Genomic DNA, 23,530 nt, shown 5'->3' on the forward strand with positions numbered 1-23,530 from the left:
AACAAATCTCAACTTCATTTGGAGGAATGAACACCATTATATCAGGAAAGGAGACTCGGTTAACATAAAAACTAACACACACATCCTGTACTCGTACTTCCTGAGTGGTAAACAGTCCAAACCTCTTGGACTGTCGCTATAGTTTGCTTTTATAAACATCACTTCTGGAAGGCCGTTGAAAAGCTTCTAACATGTTAGCGCTGAAAACGAAACATTTGTGAACAAACGGAACAAACACCAGGAGGACAGTCAGAATCAAAACTGCTTTATTGTCACCGCTTCTGCACACAAGAACGTCACTCTGGTCAGATTAGAAAAGATATACATTCAGTCCTGAAGACACACAGGGACTTGATCAGGAACGGGTTGGTGAGTCTGGGTCTCTTTGTAACAGGAGCTGGTGAAGCTGCCGGCGGGGACGCGGGCGGGAGACGTCTCTGAGGCCGAGACGTTTCTGGGACCAATGCGAGCGCGAGACGTTTCTGGGGCCGACGCGAGCGCGAGACGTTTCTGGGACCGACGCAAGCGCGAGACGTCTCTGGCGCAGAGACGTTTCTGATGCCGAGACGTTTCTGGGGCCGGTGCGAGCGTGAGACGTCTCTGATGCCAAGACGTCTCTTTGGACCGATGCGAGCGCGAGACGTCTCTGGGGCCGGTGCGAGCGTGATGCCGAGACGTCTCTGATGCGAGCGTCTCTGGGACCAGGTGTTCCTGGGAATCAGACACCTGCCTGTGTGAAGAAGGTGGTTTTTGTCCTGTCCAAGGTTCACACCGCAGCTGCAGGTTCCCATGGCAACGCCACGAAAACGCCATCAAAGGACAATCTAGTGGTGTCGGTGGAAAGAAGAGACAGTCTCCCGCGTCAACTTCAGCGTGGTAGTGTCTCCATGACAACACTCCAGTCACCAAAGTACATTCAGGTGGTTGTCGTTTGAGAGCAGGACGTCTGACGGGACGGTTCAGCTGCTGCAGGTCAAACCAGGGACACGTCAGGGAGACCCCGGGTCCTGTCTGAAGGAGAGAGACCCCGGGTCCTCTCTGGAGGGAGGGAGACCCCGGGTCCTCCAGGTCGGAGGGAGACCCCGGGTCCTGTGGGGAGTCTCATGCACCGCCCCAGGTGGGGGGTTCAGGACCAAGACACGCATGTGACATCACCAGGGGGGTATCCGGGTCTCCTCACTCAGCACTTCTAGGCTAAACTAGAGTGGGCGGGCCCACAAACGGGCCGCCCTCCGCCCCTGCTACCCCTGACCAGCCGGGAGGAGCCACCGGAGGAACGAGGCCGCGGACCGAGCAGGTTCCTCTGCAGGGCGCCCACACTCAACTAAGAGAAGAACATGTGGCATGTGGCTATGTCGGTCTGTTTATATTAGTTTATTTGTTTGTACTCTGTGGATTATGCTATTTGTCCGTTGAGTATGTTCTGTGTCTGGTATAGTCTGTTCTACAATCAGCCTGTCTGATTGTCTCTGTTCTTTCTTAATTCTTTTTAATTTGTCTGTATTTACTTCACTGTTTACCAGTATTATTCTCAAATGTATGTTTTTATCATTTTAGGTCTGTGCAGCCTGTCTGATTGTTTTTTAAATGTTTCTTTGTTGTCGTTTCTTTTTTACTGTATGACTGCACTGTACTGTATTTTTATGTTCAGGACCCCAGGAAGACTAGAGGCACATTTGTGCTTCTAAAGGGGATCCTTAAATAAACTAAACTAAACTCCCATTCAGGGGGGGGTTCACGCGGAGCCCCGTCAGTGGAGGGGTCTGAGTAGGAGAGGACCCGGCAGACCCACGGCTACGTCTGGTCTCCACCCTCCAGCCGTCACCGCGGCCAGAACCCCCCCCAGAACAGACCCGCCGTCCTGCAACCCTACAGAAATCAGAAGCTCCTCCGTGACCTTAGTCTGGCGGCTGAGCCAGACTGAATGCTCCGTGTTGGTCCTCGGTCCGTATACTTCGCGGCCATCCGTTTTTTGTTTTGAAATTACAAAATAAAAATAGAGAAAAAATCCAAAATAATCCGTTCCCCATCTTTTGTTTTGATAATAAAAAACGGAAAACGAATCGTTATCCGATTTCATTGATATGTTTGAAAATCGATATTGGGAATTAAAACAGCGAGTGGAAAACTCTTTTCTCTATTTCCTATTCGTTTCCAAGGATACTGAAAAGAAGGATTGGACAAATGGGGAGATTGCACATGCGCAGTAATAAATGTTGTTTCTGGTTCTTTTGTTGATCAAATTGAAAATGAACAGTTTTAGATTTTTTTAATGTTGAAACAGAAAATAAATCAAATATGAAACCTGGGAGTGAAACATGAGTTTAATCTGTAATCTGTCTTCACTCCAAACTGCAGTGATGTGATCCGTTTTCCGTTTTTTATTATCAAAACAAAGATGGGAAACGGATTATATCTCTATTTTTATTTTGTCATTTTCAAAACAAAAAACTTGCCGCGAAGTACACGGACCGTCCTCCCCCTCCCAGGACCCGGACAATCGCTGACGCCATGTGACCTAGATCAACGTACAGCTTGTGCAGGAAACCCGGGTCCTGTTCAGACGTCGTCCAGGGCTTTGATGACGGATGGGGGCTCAGAAAGAGCTCCGGTCCTGCTCTCGTGAAACGGACACACGGGAACATGCAGCGCTGACGGATGAACCCCGGCTTTATCAGTCGGTCCGGTCACAGAGAGGAAGTCCGGGACAGGAGGTTCCCGCTCGTCTGGATGAAGCAGAGCGACGTGACGGTTGGTTCTCATCCCTACACTAACTCTGGTGACCGAGGTTGTGACATGGGCAACGAGCAGAAGACGAGGGTTCTTCACCGCTCCAACATCAACCTGCAGAACTCTGATGGTCAAGACTCGGCCTCCCGTTTCAGGCAGCACACCTGCCCCAGCAGAGCGGACTTCACGCCCCCCGTTGTAATCTGAACACACACACACACACACACACACACACACTCACTCACACACACACACACACACACATAAATACAGCCCATTACCATGACCCCGCGCGCACACACACACACACACACACACACACACACTAAAGGCCTTTCTAAGTTGTCCTCTCCAGAACAGACGTCTTATCAGACTCGGGTCCATGTATTGGGTCTGAGCTCCGGTCCTGACGGTCCTCCCTCGTCTCCGGAGCCTCCTACGCCAGGCCCATTTCCTCCAACACACTCCTGGGGGACTCGTCCTCCTGCAAACACAAGGGCGTTATAAGAGCGGCCGCTCGTCTCCAGCAACACACCACGGAGTAGGGCTGGGCGATATGGACCAAAAGTCATATCTCGATATTTTTTAGCTGAATGATGATACTCGATATATATCGATATTTTTTCCGTGATGTAATTGAGGTTTTCCCCAAAGCATTATAGCATAGCATCTCTGTCAGCTTCATTTTTTCTGAGGCAAACCCTTAAAAAAACAGAGAACTGAGGCACTCATTAGGGTAAGATTAATAAAATGCCTTTATTGTTGCATGGCTAATCTATTAAAAGCGTGTCTACGCGTTTCAGCCAAACTGGCCTTCGTCAGGACAGAAGTCATATTCAAAGTCGTCGTCCACAACCTCAGAATTTGACAAATATTCAGACATGTTTCAAATAACTAACAGTAAACTAACAGTAGCGAACTCCAGCTGTACACAGAGCTGTGTCGGGGATGCGCGCACAGAGATGATGTCATGCAGGTCAGAGGTCTTGTTTACAAACTGATTTATTTGTTACACACAAAGCCCCGGATGTAGACAACAGGTCCTGGAAGCAGATCTAGTGATCCATAAAAGAAATGAACGAGTTTCGCGGCAATAATGTGTTATTTAGACGCTGCATCGTCTGTGTCCCGCTGTGCCCCCATTCACTACCATTATATGGATAAGCGGCTCGCACAAAACTCCTAATATCTTCCGAAGGACTCCAAATGACACCAAACTTTTCTGGGTGAGTATACGACTATAAAAAATGCCAGAAATAAGGTCCAGGTTGTAAAAAACAAAACTTTCCCTTTAACAAACATGGCGGAAGGCGGATCTGAGAGCGAGTAGCTCGTTGTTAAACGAGGCTCCAGCTCCGTTATCTGGAACTGGTTTGGATTTAAAAAGAGAGACGAGGAGCAAACAACATCTATCTATGCAGAGTCTGCAAAAAAACAGTGAGTGCAAAGGATGGCAATACAAGTAATTTATTATACATTATTCTATATAACATATTATTATATATAACAGCTGCTGAGGTCTCCACCAGAGTGGTGTAATAATTGGTGTAGTTTAGTAGCATTTAGTATTCTTTTAGAGCAGTGTTTTGGGGGCTCCAAAGACTGAATGTGGTGATAGATTTATAATTAAAAAGATGGAGCAGAATTGGTATTTCTTTTATAGTCATTTTTATCGTTATCGGGATAAATGCCCGAAATTATCGTGATACATTTTTTTGTCCATACCGCCCCTCCCTAGTGACAACACAACCTGCAGTACACCAAAACAGAAAACAGTGGAGTTGATACAAGATGTAAACTATAAACCTTTGTTTTCCTGAGGAAAAAGGAATGAATCTTACAATAAAAAACGAATTATGAATCATTAAGGTTTGCTAAAGCTTTAGCGGTAGCATCCGCCGCGTGTGAGGAAACTCTTATGAGTGAAGCACAACTCTTCACACTAGCAATCTTTTATGTCACTGGTGAAGCCGACTGACACGACTGTCATCCTGCGTAAGGCAAGATGTGACTGTATATAATCTGGTATAACTCCGACGGGCATTCATCAGTGAAATAATTACGACCCGGCAGCGCATACCGCAGATCCGAGCAGCAAACGGCGCGGCTAAACCCGATGTCTGCTACAACGACAAACTGCTGATGATCAAGGCTTATGAATCAATTGCCTTACGATGTAGTTCTTTATTTTTCTTGCTGCTGTTGCTGTCGTTTATAGGTCTCTGTTACGTTCAGCTGAGTTAGCGGCGTTGCGGCATGCTACTGTTCTTTATATAGTCCTTGATGTGAGAAACTTTCAAATGTCTTATCAGCTTCGTTGTGTTGAAATTCTTTTATAACATTCCTCCTTGGGGTATTTCCTTTGCACACAGCTTGCAAACTGCAAATTGTTGTCCTTTTCGGACATTGTAAAGTCCCATACCGGCGAGGCCGGTCACACCTTCTTGGGACACCTCGGTCTGAGATGTGGGAACGCACGCGCTGACGGCGGGTTGTTGTTGTAAACGTCATCAGATCGGCCAGCTTTGAACTACTATTTTGAGAATGCCGATCTAAACCGATAGGGGCATTATCGGCCGATACCGATCGGTTGCCGATCGATCGATGCATCTCTAGACGTAGAGAGGTGACGTACAGTAGATGGTCACCTGGTGGCAGCATTGCTTCACTCTGACTGAACAGATGATTCATCCCAACTTTTGAACATGTTGCTATTCAACTGATTTGTGGAAAAATGGATTATATCGTTGCAGAAAAATAGCTATAAAAAAAGCTAAGCTAAAAAAAGCTTTTAATTAAATTGTCAGATGCATGCTACTTGGGTGCTCAGTTCAGAGGGTTTTACAACCACGACCCCCGCCACCCCGCCACCCATTACCTCCTGCAGCAGGTCGGCCTGCTCGATCGCCTTCAGGACGCTTTTCTTGGACGTGTCCTGGATCTCTCCTCCCATCAGGAACTCGTCGAGGATGAAGTAGGCCTTTTCAAAATTAAAGATGATGTCCAGCTCACACACCTGTAAGATGAAAAAACACAGCTGATCTGCAACGCCACTCAAAGTCCCAGCATGCCTTGCAATAAAACAGAGCTCCATCGCTTACGCTGCCGAAGTATTTATCTAGGAGCTCCACGAAGCGGTGGATGACTTCCAGAGTGATCAGCTCGTTGTCCTGCTCTTCGATTGCGCAGCAGAAGTAGAGGCTGGCGTACCTGCAGAGACAGCCGAGACGAACCGCTTCAGAGCTGCAGCCTCACCACAGGCCACTCCCACAAATCTGATCAGTTTCCATCTGAAACTACCTTTCCACCAGCCTGGTCTCTCTCGCTCATATATTTGTCACCGGTTCTGTTTATAATTTTTATGGACAGGATTTCTAGGCATAGCCGGTTTGGGAACCACAAGATTTCATCACTGCTTTTTGCGGATGACGTTGTCCTGTTGGCTATGGAGCTAGAACAGTCTCATAATTCACAAATGCACAGGACAAGTTTTACAAATGCACAGACCGATTTACAAAAAAAAACCTATTTGTGGATCTAGTCACGTCAGGGGAGTCTCAAAACTCACACACAAATCCAGCGCAGCTCACAGACAAAAAAACATTTGTAAATCAGGTTATATTTGTGTGTGCATCAAAAATACATTTGTATATCTTGTCCTACGCACGTGTGAATTGTTCTGTGCACGTGTGAAACTGTGTGTGTATTTGCAAATCGGTCTGTGCATTTGTAAAACTTGTCCTGTGCATTTGTGAATTATGAGACTGTTCTAGCTCCATAGTTGGCTTCATCGGACCGGGACATTCAGCATGTGCTGGGGCGGTTTGAAGCCGAGTGCGACGCGGCAGGGATGAGAATCAGCACCTCCAAGACCAAGGCCATGGTTCTCCACCGGGAAAGGGTGGCGTGCCTTCTCCGGGTGGGGGGAGAAGTCCTGCCTCAGGTGGAGGAGTTCAAGTATCTCGGGGTCTTGTTCACGAGTGAGGGAATGATGGAGCGTGAGATTGACAGACGGATCGGTGCAGCGTCCGCAGTTATGCGGTCGATATACCGGGCCGTCGATTTACCGGTCAATCTACGCCCCTACCCTCACCTATGGTCATGAACTTTACATAATGACCGAAAGGATAAGATCGCGGATACAAGCGGCCGAGATGAGTTTCCTCCGCAGGGTGGCTGGACGTTCCCTTAGAGATAGGGTGAGGAGTTCGGTCACCCGGGAGGAGCTCGGAGTCGAGCCGCTGCTCCTTCACATTGAGAGGAGTCAGCTGAGGTGGCTTGGGCATCTGTACCGGATCCTCCTGGACGCCTCCCTAGGGAGGTGTTCCAGGCATGTCCCACCGGGAGGAGACCCCGGGGAAGACCCAGGACACGCTGGAGAGACTATGTCTCTTGGCTGGCCTGGGAACGTCTCGGACTCCCCCCGGAAGAGCTGGAGGAAATGTGAGGTGAGGAAGTCTGGACATCTCTGCTAGGACCTGGTAACGGATGAGCGGAAGAAAGTGGATGGTTGGATATAAATATATGCAGAGGAACTGCAGGTCTGGATCCAGACCCCAGTGGTCAGCGGAGGAACTTCTCTTACTTCTGCACTTTACTCCACCTGGAAGTGGGAACATTGTTCTTGTTGTAAACACACTGCGCTGCACTGGGCTCAGGACCCAAGTATTTACGTCCAGGGCTGCCCACTGAGGTGCCAGCCCGATAATTTGTTTAGTTCTCAGGTGATTTTTAATGACTGCAAATAATCGGCCTGATGATCAGTGGACATGCACTAAAAACAGAAACTGCAGGTATTGATATTGTTTGATAATAGAGGGAAAGCGCATGACGTCACAGATGCGACTTCACAGCAGGTTTCGCTCACTGAGTGGCAGAAAGACTGAGTGGCAGAAAGACTGAGTGTCAGCGTAAACTTTCAGTTTGAGCAACTGGAAAACATCTAAAATGGGAAAGAGCTGTTGTGCGATCGACTGTACTCATAGATTTAGCAAGAAATCGGAGTTATTGTTTTACAGACTGCCGAAAAATAAGCTTAAGAGAGACAAATGGATCGCTGTAATTCGCAGAAACAACTGGATTCCAGGCACCGAAACGTGGATTTGCGGTTCCCATGTTGTATCAGGTAATGTTGGATTTTTGGGTAGCTAACGTTAAACGGTCAAATCATAAAGTTCAGTATCCTCATCACTTTAATTTCTACAACAAATCCTGCCTTGAAATAGGACCAATCGTCAAAACCTTTGTATGCCTTCAAGCTTTGCTTCATTTATTTCCCCGGCGTAGAAAGTTAAGTACATATAAATATCAGGAAACTGGATTCGAGGCCAAATATTAATGTCCATGGACCACTGGTTCTTGGGGTAACCGTACAGTTCACTGTCAACACCAACTGCCTTTAATTTAAGCCGATAATCGGCTCTTATCCTGTCTTTTCCACTAGTTGCAGCCATTTTTGCCACTCAGTGTGAGTGAGGGGGCTGGTCCAGTGGGGAAGTGACGTCAATGCAGACCCTCTATAAAGAACTTTAGAAATGCTGATGCTGTAAAATATCGACTTATAGACGAGATCCTTCAACAACGGCTTTGAACCGTAGACAACTCGGGATTTGTACCTTTTGTAGACTATCTTGAGGTCCCTCCATTCGAGAAAGCTGCACATCTTTGGTTTGCGGGCGAGAACTATCTGCATGAGCTCCCTGACCATCTTCTTCTTGTCACGTTCGGACGTGGCTGTGTACCACTTCTGAAGCCGAAGCTTCCCCTGCCGGCTGAAAAGCAGCATGAACCGCATCTGTGTAGAGGGACATTGTACATTGATAAACATTTTAAAATGTAAATATACCCAATCGTAGCCAAAAGGCTAATTTGCATTGGCAGTCCCCCTGCAAGACTCAGTAAAAAAATACAAGCAACATTACACAACACGCAATATCAACAACAACACTGCAATAGTTAATACAATAAACAATTAATGATTACAGATTTGAGATGTTTTAAGCCATTCCTTGAGATTTCCCTTAAAGGAAGAGTATGAGGGACAATCCCTTATTGTAGGTGGAAGGCTGTTCCAGATTTTCACGCCTACAACAGATAACACATTCATCCCAAAGGTGGTTCGTCTGTGTCTCACCGTCACCTCTATCACACGCCCCAGTTTCATACCACCCACAGATTTCCTTCTGAAGAACTGTTTCAGCGGCAGTGGTGCAAGACCATGAAGGGTTTTGTACACAGTACAGGCATATCTGAAGGTTTTAATATTTTGGAGGCTTAAACATTTAGGTTTTTTTTAAATGTTACAAGTATGAAATGAATGTGGTTTTTTGTGTAAGATTTTTAGTCCTTTTTTATAGGACTTGAGTGCTGTGGGACATGCTAATGACCTGCTAGGTAGGCAATAGTCAATAGCCCCTTTCACACAGCCAGTTCGAGGCGGGAACGTTGCGCCTTTAAGCCGCCTCGCTGTTCTGTGTGAAAGTCACGGAGGCGGAATGGGGGGGCCAAGTGGCCCCACCAATAAGCCGGCAGCGGAGGTAGTCACAGAGCCGTCACAGAGACGAAACGGGGTCTGTGTGAATGACACAGCCGGCATGCCGCTGACATGACGGTCGGACTGACGGTGTCGTCACGCCTCTGATTGCGGAACGCCGGCATGCTGTGTGAATTTACAGACGGGAGCGGCGTTATGCCGGCGTTGTATGGTTCTGTGTGAATCAACAAAGGCGGCGTATTGGCAGGACTTCTTTACACCAATATTGCGGAATCTCTGTGTGAAAGGGGCTAATGTGTGATAGGATCATTGAATGGAAAAACATTATCGCTGCACTGTCCGTCAGATGGAAAGAGAGGATGAAGAACAGAGAGAGGAGAGACACAGACACAACAATGATGTAATGTGACATGAAACTGGAGCCAAAAATAAAAAAAAATTAAAAAATTATTAACAAAATTTAAAAAAAAATGTAAAAACTCAACACCCCAAAGCCTTGATGTGTGGTCATGTTTGTGGATACTGCAAGTCAGGGGTTCCCAACCCTTTTGGGGTCCTGGACCCCTGGGTGTTCTTGATTAACCCCTGAAGTCTTACTGGCAGCACATGTGTTTTTGCACCGAACTCGACAATTTGAGTAACAGTCATCAGCGATGATTCCTGGGGCCTCATGTACGAAACGTGCAGCGCACAAAAAACGTGCGTACGCAACTTTTACGCTCACGGTCGTATGTTCGAAAAGTGATTTGAACGTAGAAAGTTGCAGTATTTCACGCACAAATCATGTCTGGCGTACGCACTTTTCTGAGGTTTTGTCAATCACAATGATGGAACCTGTCAATCACAATGATGGAACCTGTCAATCACAGCCGTGGAACCTGTCAATCACAATGATGGAACCTGTCAAATGGCGTGGCAATCAAACTTTGAAAATCGACTGTGCGCACGCCCATCATTTCTTGCACGATGTAAAATGGATAATATGGGATGTTGAGTATTTGATCCTTCAAAATACACGACCCATGACATGAATTGCATTACACTTAGTGAACATTATACGATAAAGAGAAAAAAAAGAAATTCTATGGCTTTATTTAATATTCATTCAGTCGTTCGCCTTTATTTAACCAGGCAGGTCATTAATAACACATTCTTATTCAGTGGCGGCTTTTCAATAGGGGGCGCTAGAGCGACACCCCCATTAAAATTACAGGGGAAAAAAATATAGACAGTACACATAAATTACGTAATAAAAAGTAATTATCACATCTGTGCACTCAAAAAATGTGTCGGACTTAATTTTTCAAGCCTTTCTATTCTATACTGGGTTTATTCAGTTGTTTTTTGTGCAGACTGAAATACATAGGTTTCAATGGCCAGGGGCGCCGGCTAAATGAGTGTGTATTGTATGTTCTTAAACTTTTCTTCCATGTGACTTCATGCTGGTCTCTAATTGGTTACTCAAAGCCTCTCCTCCGGGCCCAGCTCTCTATGCCCGTGGCCAATCAGCTTGTTTTCTGTCACTCACGACTGCATCTGTCACCCGCATACAAACGGAGTCACAGCCATAGACATCTATCCGTATCCGCCCCATGGAGCTGCTGCGATACGTCAACGACGCCGCCATATTGGATGTTCAAGACTGCGCTGTGAACTAATACAAGTAAATGGACTTATTTTCATAAAGCGCCTTTCTACAAAGAAATGTACGTTTTACATCTCATTTATTCATTCACACATGCACTTATATACTTGGGAAACAGTTAGGCACCAAATATAATATATTTAATTTTCTCAGATGGCAAAAATAAGAACTTTATTGATCCCACATAGGAGTAATTCATGTTATATCAGCTATAGAGAACAAGGTAGTGCCGAAAAACAATATATATCCCCCCTCACAAAAATAAAGAAACATATTTAAAATTTTTCAAATAACAAAACAAAATATAACAAAATATTTGAACCATTTTTCAGACAATATCTCTATATAATAACTGAAGAAAATCTGAAAAATGGTTCAAATATGTTATTTTGTTACTTGAAAAATTTAAAATATGTTTATGTAAAATATGCTACATGTATATGTAGTATATGTTTACATGTTGCCTTGCGGTTTGTTACTGGTTCAAGTGCACGTACACATCATTGTAATTTGTATCAAATGGTTGAATGGACTTCACTGAGTCTAAGGAGAAAATCACATATGTTAATATTTATTGGAAAAGCATTACTGGGTAAACTACCGCTGTACATATCGAATTTATTAAAATATTACTCTAGTAGCTATAACACTAGATCACCAGAGAAAATTCTCCTCATGGTCCCAAGCACTCGAACAGAGTTGGGTAAAACAGCCTTTTCCTTTTATGCACCACAAGCTTGGAATGAGGTACAACCCATACTCAACTTGAAATATTTACCTTCTCTTAACATGTTCAAACATATGTTAAAATCATTTTTCACAGAACAATGTCATTGTTTTTAAATCAAGTGTCATTATTTGTCATGAATTCTTTTTAGCATTCTGATCCTTGTATGTTTTATGTTTGTTTGTTTCTTGTTTTGATATGGTTTTATTTTTTTATAAAGTTATTTGTCCTTGTATGCATTTTCCTTTATATGAAACTGAATTTATTTTTCTGCTGCCATCTTGACCAGGACTCCCTGGCAGAAGAGATATTGTATCTCAATGGGACTTTCCAGGATAAATAAAGGATAAATAAATAAAATAAAATATGTATATGTATATGTAGTATATGTACTGATGTGTAATAAAAAATAACAAAAAAATGTATGTTCAAGTAGAGTTCATAGTTGTGTTGTAATCCCCACTCGCCAGTGCACCCCCCTAAAATGTTTTTATCACCAGCCGCCGCTGTTCTTATTTACAATAACGGTCTGGCAAGAGACAAGGACCATTTGGGGGAAAAGGACGAGGTTTAGGGAGTAAAACCAGTACTCGAGTTGAGGGGGGATGAGGGGGGATGGCATCCCCTCCTGAAATAAAAACGGTCAAAATCATCCCCCCTTTCCATCATTGAATGTGGTTTTACTGCTATTTCAACATTTAGAGTCATCACCAGAAAAATAATACCAGAAAAACAACTTATTTGACAATTTTCACCTGTTTCAAGTACATTTTCCCTTGAAATAAGTAGAAAAATCTGCCAGTGGGACAAGATTTATCTTCTTATTACAAGCAAAAACATCTTGTTTCACTGGCAGATTTTTCTACTTATTTCAAGTGAAAATCTACTTGAAACAGGTGAAAATTGTTGTTTTTTCCAGTGATGAGTCTTGTTTTAAGCGTAATGAGATTCGTTTACTAAAATGAGACATTTTAACTAGAAATAAGACAAATATTCTTGTTAAGATTTTGAGTTTTTGCAGTGATCCATTTTACTTATCCTGTGAAGGACAGAGGCATATTGATAAGTTCAGAAAACAGTTTTTTATTGTTGTGTTTTGATGTATTTGATGTAAGCCCAGTGGATATTTAAAGCTTACAGAAGGCTGCATTTAACTGCTGCTATGTCATTCCTGCAGTATTTCTGCAGGTGTTTTGGTCAGTGCTATTATTTGTAATATATTATATTATTTGTAATCAGCACAAATTTTCTGTCCCCTTATGATAAAATCCACCATCCCCCCTGATTTTTTCTTACAACTCGAGTACTGGTGATATGTAATAAAAAATAAAAACAAATATGTTCAAGTAGAGTTTATAGTTGTGTTGTAATCCCCACAGACAAGGACCATTTGGGGTAAAAGGACGAGGTTTAGGGAGTAAAACACAGTAAAACTGTAGCTCTACAAAAGGTAGAAAACCATTAGGTAGCATTTTTTGTCAAAATCAGCAAAAATTGCCATAACACCGGCCTGACGCACGCTCGCCGCGTCACACCTGTCGGGACAGGTGAGCGTGTGCGCATGCGCGCAGGTGACACTTCCTCGTTAGCGTTAGCTCAGCCTCGCCGCATCGTCCCCACCCGGAAGCGCGCTCCTAACTCACCATCAAAGTCGGTTCGGCGGCGTTTGTGTCTCGTGTCAGACGGAGCCTGCGCAGGCCCACGTCACGGTCCGTGCCAGAGGAGCCGCTACCAGCCCGCCATGTCTGTCTCCAGGTGTTTAACCGAGAATTTCACCAGCAACCCCGTCAGCGACCCGCCGAGCCACACATTCTGCTGCGCGCTCCCGACCGCTGCTGCGCGCGCCGTCGCTCGATGACGTGTTGATGACGTTGCCTTTGAGAATTAAGAAAAAAAACGAAATTCATTAATAAAATACAAATTTAAAAAAAAATTATAAATCTAAAATAATAGATAAATATAGAACACTAATATAAATTAGCATTAATTTTTGTTCTGCAAATTCTGAAACGATGACTCACTTATTCTGGCTGTGCCCCATTGTTCAAACTTTTTGGAGTGATATGTGTAATTTTGTGTCTGAAAGAATTGATACTGATTTTAATTTATTTTGGAAGGATGTGTTGTTTGGTGTTTTTGACCATGTAACAATTAGAACAAAGCCAAAAGAAACATTTATTATTAATTTGTTGATTATCCTCGCCAAATTCCACATCCACAAATCCAAATTCTTACGCAAAAAACCCTCTTTTTTTACTTTTCATTGTGAATTAAAACAGTATTTGGACTCTATTAAGTTTTCTACTAATCAAAAGCAATCAAAACCATAAATGTATGTAAATGTTTTGGCTTTCTGTTATAATTTCATCCCCCCTGGCTGGTTATAATGTGTTGTGCTTTTTGTTTTGTTTTTTATTTGAGTTATACTCTTTATATGTTATAATTCAACGTGAAATTGCATAATGTTTTGTTATCATTGTACTGTTTTCAAATGTTAAATTAAAAAAAACGAAATTCATTAATAAAATAACACTAGCTGCTTATTTATTTATTTAGTTACTTTTGTTCTAATGATGAAATAAAACTAATAAAAAAAGTGTAAAATGTAAACATTTTATTCACTTTAGGAAACAGACTTTTTGGTAGTAAATTTGAGAGGGATAGTTATAATTATGTAATATATGTTATATATTCAGTACTCGAGTTGTAAAATAAAATCAGGGAGGATGGTGGATTTTATCATATGGGGACAGATAATTTGTGCTGATTACAAATAATATAATATATTACAAATAATAGCACTGACCCAAAAACAATGACAGAAAAGAATGACATAGCAGCAGTTAAATGCAGCCTTCTGTAAGCTTTAAATATCCACTGGGCTTACATCAAATACATCAAAACACAACAATAAAAAACAGTTTTCTGAACTTATCAATATGACTCTGTCCTTCACAGGATAAGTAAAATGTATCACTGCAAAAACTCAAAATCTTAACAAGAATATTTGTCTTATTTCTAGTTAAGATGTCTCATTTTAGTAAAAAAAAATGTCATTACACTTAAAACAAGACTCATCACTGGAAAAAACAACAATTTTCACCTGTTTCAAGTAGATTTTCACTTGAAATAAGTAGAAAAATCTGCCAGTGGAACAAGATGTTTTTGCTTGTAATAAGAAGATAAATCTTTTCCCACTGGCAGATTTTCCTACTTATTTCAAGTGAAAATTTACTTGAAACAGGTGAAGATTGTCATATAAGTTATTTTTCTGGTGTTATTTTTCTGGTGATGACTCTAAATGTTGAAATAGCAGTAATACCACCTTCATTGATGAAATGACATAAGGGATGGAAAGGAGGGATGGCAGTTTTACAGGGGGGATGATTTGGACCGTTTTTATTTCAGGGGGGATGCCATCCCCCTCATCGCCCCTCAACTCGAGTACTGTATATATTTATTATGTATGTAGCATATATATATTTATAGGGATATTTATGTAGTTTATATAGTGTATAATTATATATATTTACATAATATTTGTATTTTCTATATATTGATATAATGTTTATGTATTATTTATATTTTCTATATACTTATATGGATAATTATGTAATAATAGGCATGTTTACGTAGTATTTATATAGACTATATTAATATGGATATTGTGTAGATATAATAATAGCAATAATGTAAATTCATAGAGTTATAAAGGGGTAGGAACTACGAAAAAGTGTAGACTTCTTCCTCTTTTTTTCGAAGCTATGTGCATATGAAGATGTTACTGTTTATTTTTATTTTTTTATATACATGTTCGAAATAAATTAATTCATTCAAACATATACTCAACTTAACTCAACTCAACTCTATTTATAAACCACAGCTGAAACAACGTGCTGTACACAAATAAATAAAACAACACAGGAACATAAAACAATTTACCAGAAATAAATACTAAAATAATGTTTTATTGTTTTTAAAACTAATTAAAAACAATAAGTAAAAACAAACCATAATAACACTAAAACAGGAGCAGAATCTCATGCAGGGTTGAAAGCCAAGGAATAAAAATGGGTTTTAAGAGGAGTTTTAAAAATGGACAGTGTCCATTTTTAAAACTTGTCTATAATTTTGGAGCTGCAACAGAAAAAGCTCTATACCCCCCTCTATTTGACCTCGGTAGCTCTAGGAGCAGCAGATCAGCTGCATAAAATGCTAATATTGAGGAAATACACAATCTAAAAGAACAAGAGGAAGCAATTTGAAAAAAAGTTGGAGCAGGGAGGCGGTAAACCCTGCAGCGCCAGCAGTCCCCATAGCAGTCCACATACAGCACACGCGAGGACAAACCACCACTTAGGTCACTGAAATAACTTAAAACTGACAGAATAATAATAAATAATAATTTAGTGACCCCAACTAATGAAAATCAGAATAGATTTGAATTGTGGTTCAAAAAGTCATTAAAAAAAATACCAATAAAACTGGACCAATGAGTTGGTGCAGCTTGGAAAGACGTAAGATAATGTGACCGTAGTGACGTTATAAACTAAAGTACGTTCTGTAACCACCATCGCAGGTGTCTGCAGTCTCAGAGCAGTGTGTAAGGAGTGGACCAGAATACCGGTCTACCGGTCTATAACAGGCCTCACAAGTTATTGACCACTGGATCAAAGTGACTGTTGAAAGAATAGAATAGAATAGAATAGAATAGAATAGAATAGAATAGAATAGAATAGAATAGAATAGAATAGAATAGAATAGAATAGAAAGCCTTTATTATCATTATACTGGCACAATGTGATTAGGCAGCAGCTCCTTACATATGCACACATGCAAAGACTATGTAAACAAAGACTGTGTAAACAAAAAAATGAGAAACATAAATATATATACACTATGAAAATGAGTGAATGAGAGAATAATGATGCACATGAATGAGTGGAAGAATATTGCACTTGATTGGATGGAAAAGTATTGCACATGAATGAGTAAAGAATATTGCACATAATGGATGAAGAATATTGCACAGTATGAGGTAGCTTATTGGTTTAGAACAGGGGTGTCAAACTCATTTCACATCGTGGGCCACATACGGCCTCTGTAGATGTCAAGTGGGCCGGACCATTAAAATTATACCATACATGCTATATTATAGCATGTATGGCAGTCGCACTCAAAATATCATGTCTTTCCTTTGTTTTGGTGTAAAAAAGCACGAGAACAATAGGAAAATGTTGAAATTCAATGAACATTCCTTTTACAAAACATTTCATGGAACACCTCATATTTCCTTAGACAAATGTGCAATTTACTTTTATCGTTCACATATATGCATTGCAACTGATCCCACTGATTTGTGCAAAGGCACAAAACTTTAACAATTAATTGGTATTGGAAAATATAGTAATGCACTTTAAGATTAAATGAGATTTATAAAAAAGCAGATGGCGCATTGATACCGCTGTTGTCTTCTACTCTGATCAAAACAGTGCGCCTCCTAGCGGATAATACATGAATTGCATCTTATTCAAAATTTGAATTCCATGTCTTTTATGCATTTTTTCACTTTTAAATTATCCCGCATGTATGTTTGACACCCCTGGTTTAGAAAGTTCACAGCTTTGGGGAAGAAGCTGTCCCTGAGTCTGTTTGTTCGGGTACGTATGGACCTGAAGCGCCTGCCAGAGGGCAACAGGTCGAAGAAGTAGAAACTGGGGTGGGTGTTGTCCTTTAAAATGTATCCAGATCCAGAGTTTATCCAGTTTATCCAGAGAGGAGGTGAGTGAGGAGCAGTGTTTCTGTAGCCTCATTAACAGACAGTGTGGAAAAGTCTGAGCAGGGAAGGGAGGTTATTATAGCAGACCTCAGACAGCTGTGTAGGGCTGAGAGAATGTACGTTTCTGCGGTAGGAATCCATCTTTGGAGTCAGGTGAGGGACATGAGGAAGGGAGATGGAAAATGTAACCAGGAAGTGGTCTGAGAGATGCAGTGGTGTGACCAGTACTCGAGATGAGGGGGGATGGCATCCCCCCTGAAATAAAAACAGTAAAAATCATCCCCCCTGTAAAACTGCCATCCCCCCTTTCCATCCCTTATGTCATTTCATCAATGAATGTGGTTTTACTGCTATTTCAACATTTAGAGTCATCACCAGAAAAATAACACCAGAAAAATAACTTATTTGACAATTTTCACCTGTTTCAAGTAAATTTTCACTTGAAATAAGTAGGAAAATCTGCCAGTGGGACAAGATGTATCTTCTCATTACAAGCAAAAAAAATATTGTTCCCCTGGCAGATTTTTCTACTTATTTCAAGAGAAAATCTACTTGAAACAGGTGAAAATTGTTGTTTTTTCCAGTGATGAGTCTTGTTTTAAGTGTAATAAGATTTTTTACTAAAATGAGACATTTTAACTAGAAATAGGACAAATATTCTTATTTTGAGTTTTTGCAGTGAACCATTTTACTGTGAAGGACAGAGTCATATTGATAAGTTCAGAAAACTGTTTTTTATTTTTGTGTTTTGATGTATTTGATGTAAGCCCAGTGGATATTTAAAGCTTACAGAAGGCTGCATTTAACTGCTGCTATGTCATTCCTGCAGTATTTCTGCAGGTGTTTTGGTCAGTGCTATTATTTGTAATATATTATATTATTTGTAATCAGCACAAATTATCTGTCCCCATATGATAAAATCCACCATCCCCCCTGATTTTTTTTTACAACTCGAGTACTGGGTGTGACACAAAGGTGTGACACAAAGGCTGGAAAAGTGACCGATCCAAATCTGAAGCAACGGGATGATCATTCGACAGCTAATCGGGTTAATTATGAACAGGTCGGTGACATGACTGGGTGTAAAAGGAGTGTTTCAGAGAGAGTAGCAACTTCCGGCGCCAACACGAGTGGCAGCCTTTCCAGTAGCTCTGTGTTTTCTAGTCTTACTAGCGTTTTTAAGTTTATTTGTCTTTGTTATATTTTGCATTCTACACATACTGTGTCATATCTTATGGATACATTTACCAATTGACTACAACAGGGCAGTCAGAAGAAGTTTTTTTACATGATAGACAGAACTTCACACTTAGACGGATGGACAGAGGTCCACCAACCTGACATCGTGGAACGCTCTGTTTTTTTGTGTTCTGCTGGGAATACAAGAGGAGTTTGTGAGATTTGCACACCGCTGCATTCTATAATTGTAACTGGCATTAAGGCATACCTGTCAAGTTTGGATTTAAAAATAAGGGACATTTTCCAGTTAGGCAGCAAAATGTGACATGGCAGGGTTAACGTATCTGTGCTCAGGGGTCCGTTTCACAAAGCAGGTTCAACAAACTGAGTCTAATCCTGAACTCCTTGATCTACTCTGAGATCGGAAACTCTGAGTTTTCGGTTCCAGAACAGCGGTTTAGAGTTAATTTACTCAACTCTAAGTAGTTTCCCCTGGAGTTAAGTGCGTGCGCCACAACTATAAAAAGCCAGCATCAATTGAGCCCCGATTCACCATGGCAACCGGTGACAACAAAAGATCCACATACTTTTTCTTTTTTAAAAAAAACTTTATTTAACATTTCAATTTACAAAATCCCTTTGAGGAAACATTAGTTTGCATCTGAAGATCCACATACTTCACGCCACTGGAGTTAGAAGTGTTAATACGTGCGTATGGCGAGTATGAGAGCATATTTCGGAAGAAAAAAAACACATTGTAATTGCCACACACCGTAATTGGGAATTAAAAGTTGCGTTCCGTATAGAACCAATACAGGCACATATTATGCTCTTATTTATTTATGTAATAATATACAGGTGGAGGTCGGAAAATTTGAATATATTGCAAAACTTCATTCGTAGTAAATTCAACTTAAAGTGAAACAAATATTATTTCCTACTACATGCAAAATTAGATATTTCAAGCCTTTATTTGTAATAATTTTGGTGATTATGGCTCCCAGTTTATGAAAACCCCAAATAAAAAATCTCAAAAACTTTGAATATATTATGAAATCAATAAACAATTCAATCATCAAAATTATAACAAATAAAGGATTAACATATATTGGTTTGCCTGTAATGGTTTGAGTTACCTCCCTTTGTGAAACGGAAAACTCAGAGTTTCCCTCATTTCAGGGTTAACAGACTCAGAGTTTTCACTAAACCTGCTTTGTGAAACGGACCCCAGGGGCCTGTACTACGAAGCAAGTTCAACATACCCAGGATATCTTTTCCTTATCCAGATTCACTAACCCGGACAATTGCAATCACGCTAAGCGGTCACACGACGGTGGTTATCAACTCGGTATATCAACCCAGGTTTCTCCAATCTGGATATGAGCGCGTGCACATAAAAGGGGCGGTGTTTTCAGCGCATGACCAATCGCAAGCATAGAGAAGTCCGCTGTCAGAGCCGCTTATTTCAGTAGTGAAGAGCAAACAATAATTTTACGGAAATATGATGAGTATAGGCATATAATACAGGCAAAAAGCAACACAGTTGCAGCTGCAAAATGCAGGAAAGACAGCTGGCAAAAGATCGCTGACTGTATAAATGCGTAAGTTCATAGGGATATAAACATCACTGCCCCATCATTAGGGCATAAGTAGATCTGACTATAATTACAGTTGTCTATTCTGTTAAATGCATGTGTTGCTTAGATGTATTCGTATGGCGTGTATGACAATTGTAGCCTCATTCCTTCAGCTGCAACCCCAGCGGAGTGAAACGCACATGGGAGCAAATAAAAAATAAATATAAAAACATAATTCAAAGCGGTAAGTAGGCTCACTTTCATATCTTAGAAATACAACAAGTACAAGGCTTTAGTGTTTCTATCACTCTCTGTTTTAGGATGATATCAGTATACAAAAGCACAATGAAATAGCATTGACATTACTTGCAGCAAACAGAAAAAAAAATGACAAGAAGAAGATCGGAGGGATCCTCTCACGATCCGCGCACCGAGCTCCACTGGATTCTCTTCGAAAGGGCATGCCATTTTCCAAGAGAGCTGATTGGTCAGTGGGCGGTGCTTTTATACCCGGCGATCTGTATCTCGAACATAACCTGCTCCGGAGCAGGTTAGCTGTTCAGCATAAGTTACCATGGCGATGTACCCCGGTAAGAAGTGAACCACCGTCGTAGTCCTGAAAACCCAGGGTTAAACCTGAAGTTACCTCGCTAACCCCAAATCCCGCTTCGTAGTACAGGCCCCTGGTCTACTGCTGGTCTCAGCCTGGTTCAGGTCTGTTTCAGGTCTCAGCCTGATTCAGATCCCGGCCTGGTCCAGGTCTCCCATGGCATGGCTCCAGCTGGCAACCTTCAAGGGCGTCTGCGGGGAGATTAGGGATGATAACGAAGAGCTGTGCTGGAGAATGACTGTCCTCTGGAGACACGGGGGACGCCTCTGATGTGCAGCTTATTCCGTAATAAAACATTTATGGCCGCGGAGTGGCCTGGTGGTGCCGTCTCCCCGGGGTTGTGGGTGTGCCGCCCCGTCCACCAACCTGTGATGTCATCCATGGAAAAGACTTTTGTGAAGGAACAGTCACAAAAATAGGGATCTTGCGTTTGTTTGTTTTGGCAGTGAAGCAAAACTTCTGTTCAGCAGAACTATACAAACATCCTGAATCCTTTTGAGGCCGTTAAAGTTCAAATTCCAAAGTTGGTTGATTATTACTTTATTACTTTTTTTATATCTGTACATGCTCTAATAATTAATTGTTTTTTCTTGCCCTTAGAACCTGCCAGAGTCACAAAGTAACATCATCCAGTAGTCCACTTCTTCCTGTCCTCATCAGGGACATGCAGGTGTCTCAGGGACAATAAAACTGTCGCCATGTGATCAAAAGTACAGTTTGTGACCTGAGGCGGCTGGTGGTGGACAAGGTCCCCTGCAGGGTCCCACCCAGCACCTAAGGATAGAGAAAAAGGTCTTCTAAGAGGCCAGACTGGTAACCGGTTAACCAGGCATCCGTCCTGATTGTTTTCCTCTCCACGATGCAAAAAAGTAGAACTGGAACCGCTATTCGTCAGGAAATTGGCTTCATGTCTCCAGAGGTGTCAAAAGTATTCACATTCATTACTCAGGTAGAATACTAGAGTTTAAAAATACTCCTGTAGAAGTTGAAGTATCAACTCAAGTTTTTTACTCAAGTAAAAGTATAAAAGTCCTGGTTTCAAAACTACTTAAAGTATAAGAGTAAAAGTAATGTAGGGGGGGAAAAGCCATTAAGGACAAAAGCCATTGAAAATGAATGCATCTTAGTATAATGCAAATATATTAAAGAACTATATATGTGTACTATTGAGCATTAACATGTGTTTCAGAGAGCAGGAGACATGATGACTAGTTGCTTATAAGTATTGTAATGGTGCAAAAAGTCAAACTTCAGAGGCATGTTATCATTTATCCTAACCTTTATTGGAATGTACATCCAAGTTTAGTTGCAGGAATCTGAGGGAACGGATGTAAAAACAAAACTGGACAAGAACATCTGAAACAACCACAACCAAATTCACTCTATCCAGATGGAGCAATTTAACTGGATAGTTTTTTTTTTAAAGGCCAAAATGAAATAGAGTAACAAGGCTGTTTTTAAAATGTAAGGAGTAAAAAGTACAGATATTGCGTGAAAATGTAAGGAGTAAAAGTAAAAAGTCGTCTGAAAAATAATTACTCCAGTGAAGTATAGATAACCAAAATTTCTACTTAAGTAAGGTAATGAAGTATTTGTACTTTGTTACTTGACACCTCTGCATGTCTGTAGTCCGGCACTGACCTCATCTAACCTCATACACAACTGAGTGTCGTCGGCATAGAGACGAATGTTTATGGCATGCTGCTGAGTATAAGGACCTAATGGAAACATGCGTAGAGTGAGAAGTACTGGTCCCAGCACAGAACCTCGTAGAACACCAAGACCAACGGTGGTGTTTGAGGAACTCCTCATTCACACTAACAAATATGGTTCAAATCTAAGGTGGTTCCTCAGTTTTTAGCTGATCTTCACAACAAACATCAGCAAATAACGGAAACCATGACTCACTGCTGATTGTGTATCTGTTTGTGGCGCCTCTTTTGCGTACGTGTGCGTGAGTGGTCGAAGTCCATACTTTGATAAGATTATCCAACCATAAACACACCTCTACATCAGCGACCTGTCACACTGATAAAGGATGGCTCAGGCTGATGGGCTGATCGTTTGTTGGTGACGTTAAGAGAAGATGGCGTCAGCGAGACTTGAGGTGTTTTTTTTTTTGTTTTTCTTTGTCTGCATATATATTAATGGTTAATACCATGTTGGTAAAAACCTATGGCATATATATGTATGCATTTTTAATATATACATTATATATCATATATTTATTTTACCTATACATCACATCACATAAAGAATTATATATATATATATATATATATATATATATATATATATATATATATATATATATATATATATATATATATATACATACATACATACATATATATATATATATATATATATATATATATATATATATATATATATATATATATATATATATATATATATATATATATATATATATATATATATATAAATAAATATATATATATATAATTTTTTATGTGATGGGTGACATCCGCTGCTAGTCTGAAATGAGAAAAACACAGGAAAAACTGTCCTTTAAGAGACAGCAAAATCCACTCAGTTAAGCTTTGTCCTTTACACACACATACACACGCACACACACACGCAAACACACACACACACACACACACACACACACACACACACACTCACACACACGCAAACACACTCACACACACTCACACACCCTCAGGGTCATAATGCAATTGATGAACGGGTTGTACATCCTTATCTCGTATCGCTCCACCCTGACATCGCCCACCTCCAGCACCACGATCACATATTTAAACCGTC

General features: G+C 41.1%; 1 protein-coding gene across 1 annotated transcript; it reads right to left on the bottom strand.

The window, feature by feature from the left end:
- Positions 1-244: 244 nt before the first annotated feature.
- Positions 245-13,431, bottom strand: ap1s1 (adaptor related protein complex 1 subunit sigma 1). The gene is made up of 5 exons (XM_061709604.1): positions 13,239-13,431; positions 8,346-8,524; positions 5,832-5,940; positions 5,609-5,746; positions 245-3,214 (listed from the first exon to the last, which is right to left on the bottom strand). Exons 1-5 carry the CDS (start codon positions 13,239-13,241, stop codon positions 3,167-3,169), a joined length of 477 nt encoding a protein of 158 aa, XP_061565588.1. The 5' UTR covers positions 13,242-13,431; the 3' UTR covers positions 245-3,166.
- Between the last annotated feature and the right edge of the window lie 10,099 nt (positions 13,432-23,530).

Source organism: Cololabis saira, chromosome 20 (genome assembly GCF_033807715.1).
Source record: "Cololabis saira isolate AMF1-May2022 chromosome 20, fColSai1.1, whole genome shotgun sequence".
In the NCBI taxonomy this organism is placed as follows: Eukaryota; Metazoa; Chordata; class Actinopteri; order Beloniformes; family Belonidae; genus Cololabis; species Cololabis saira.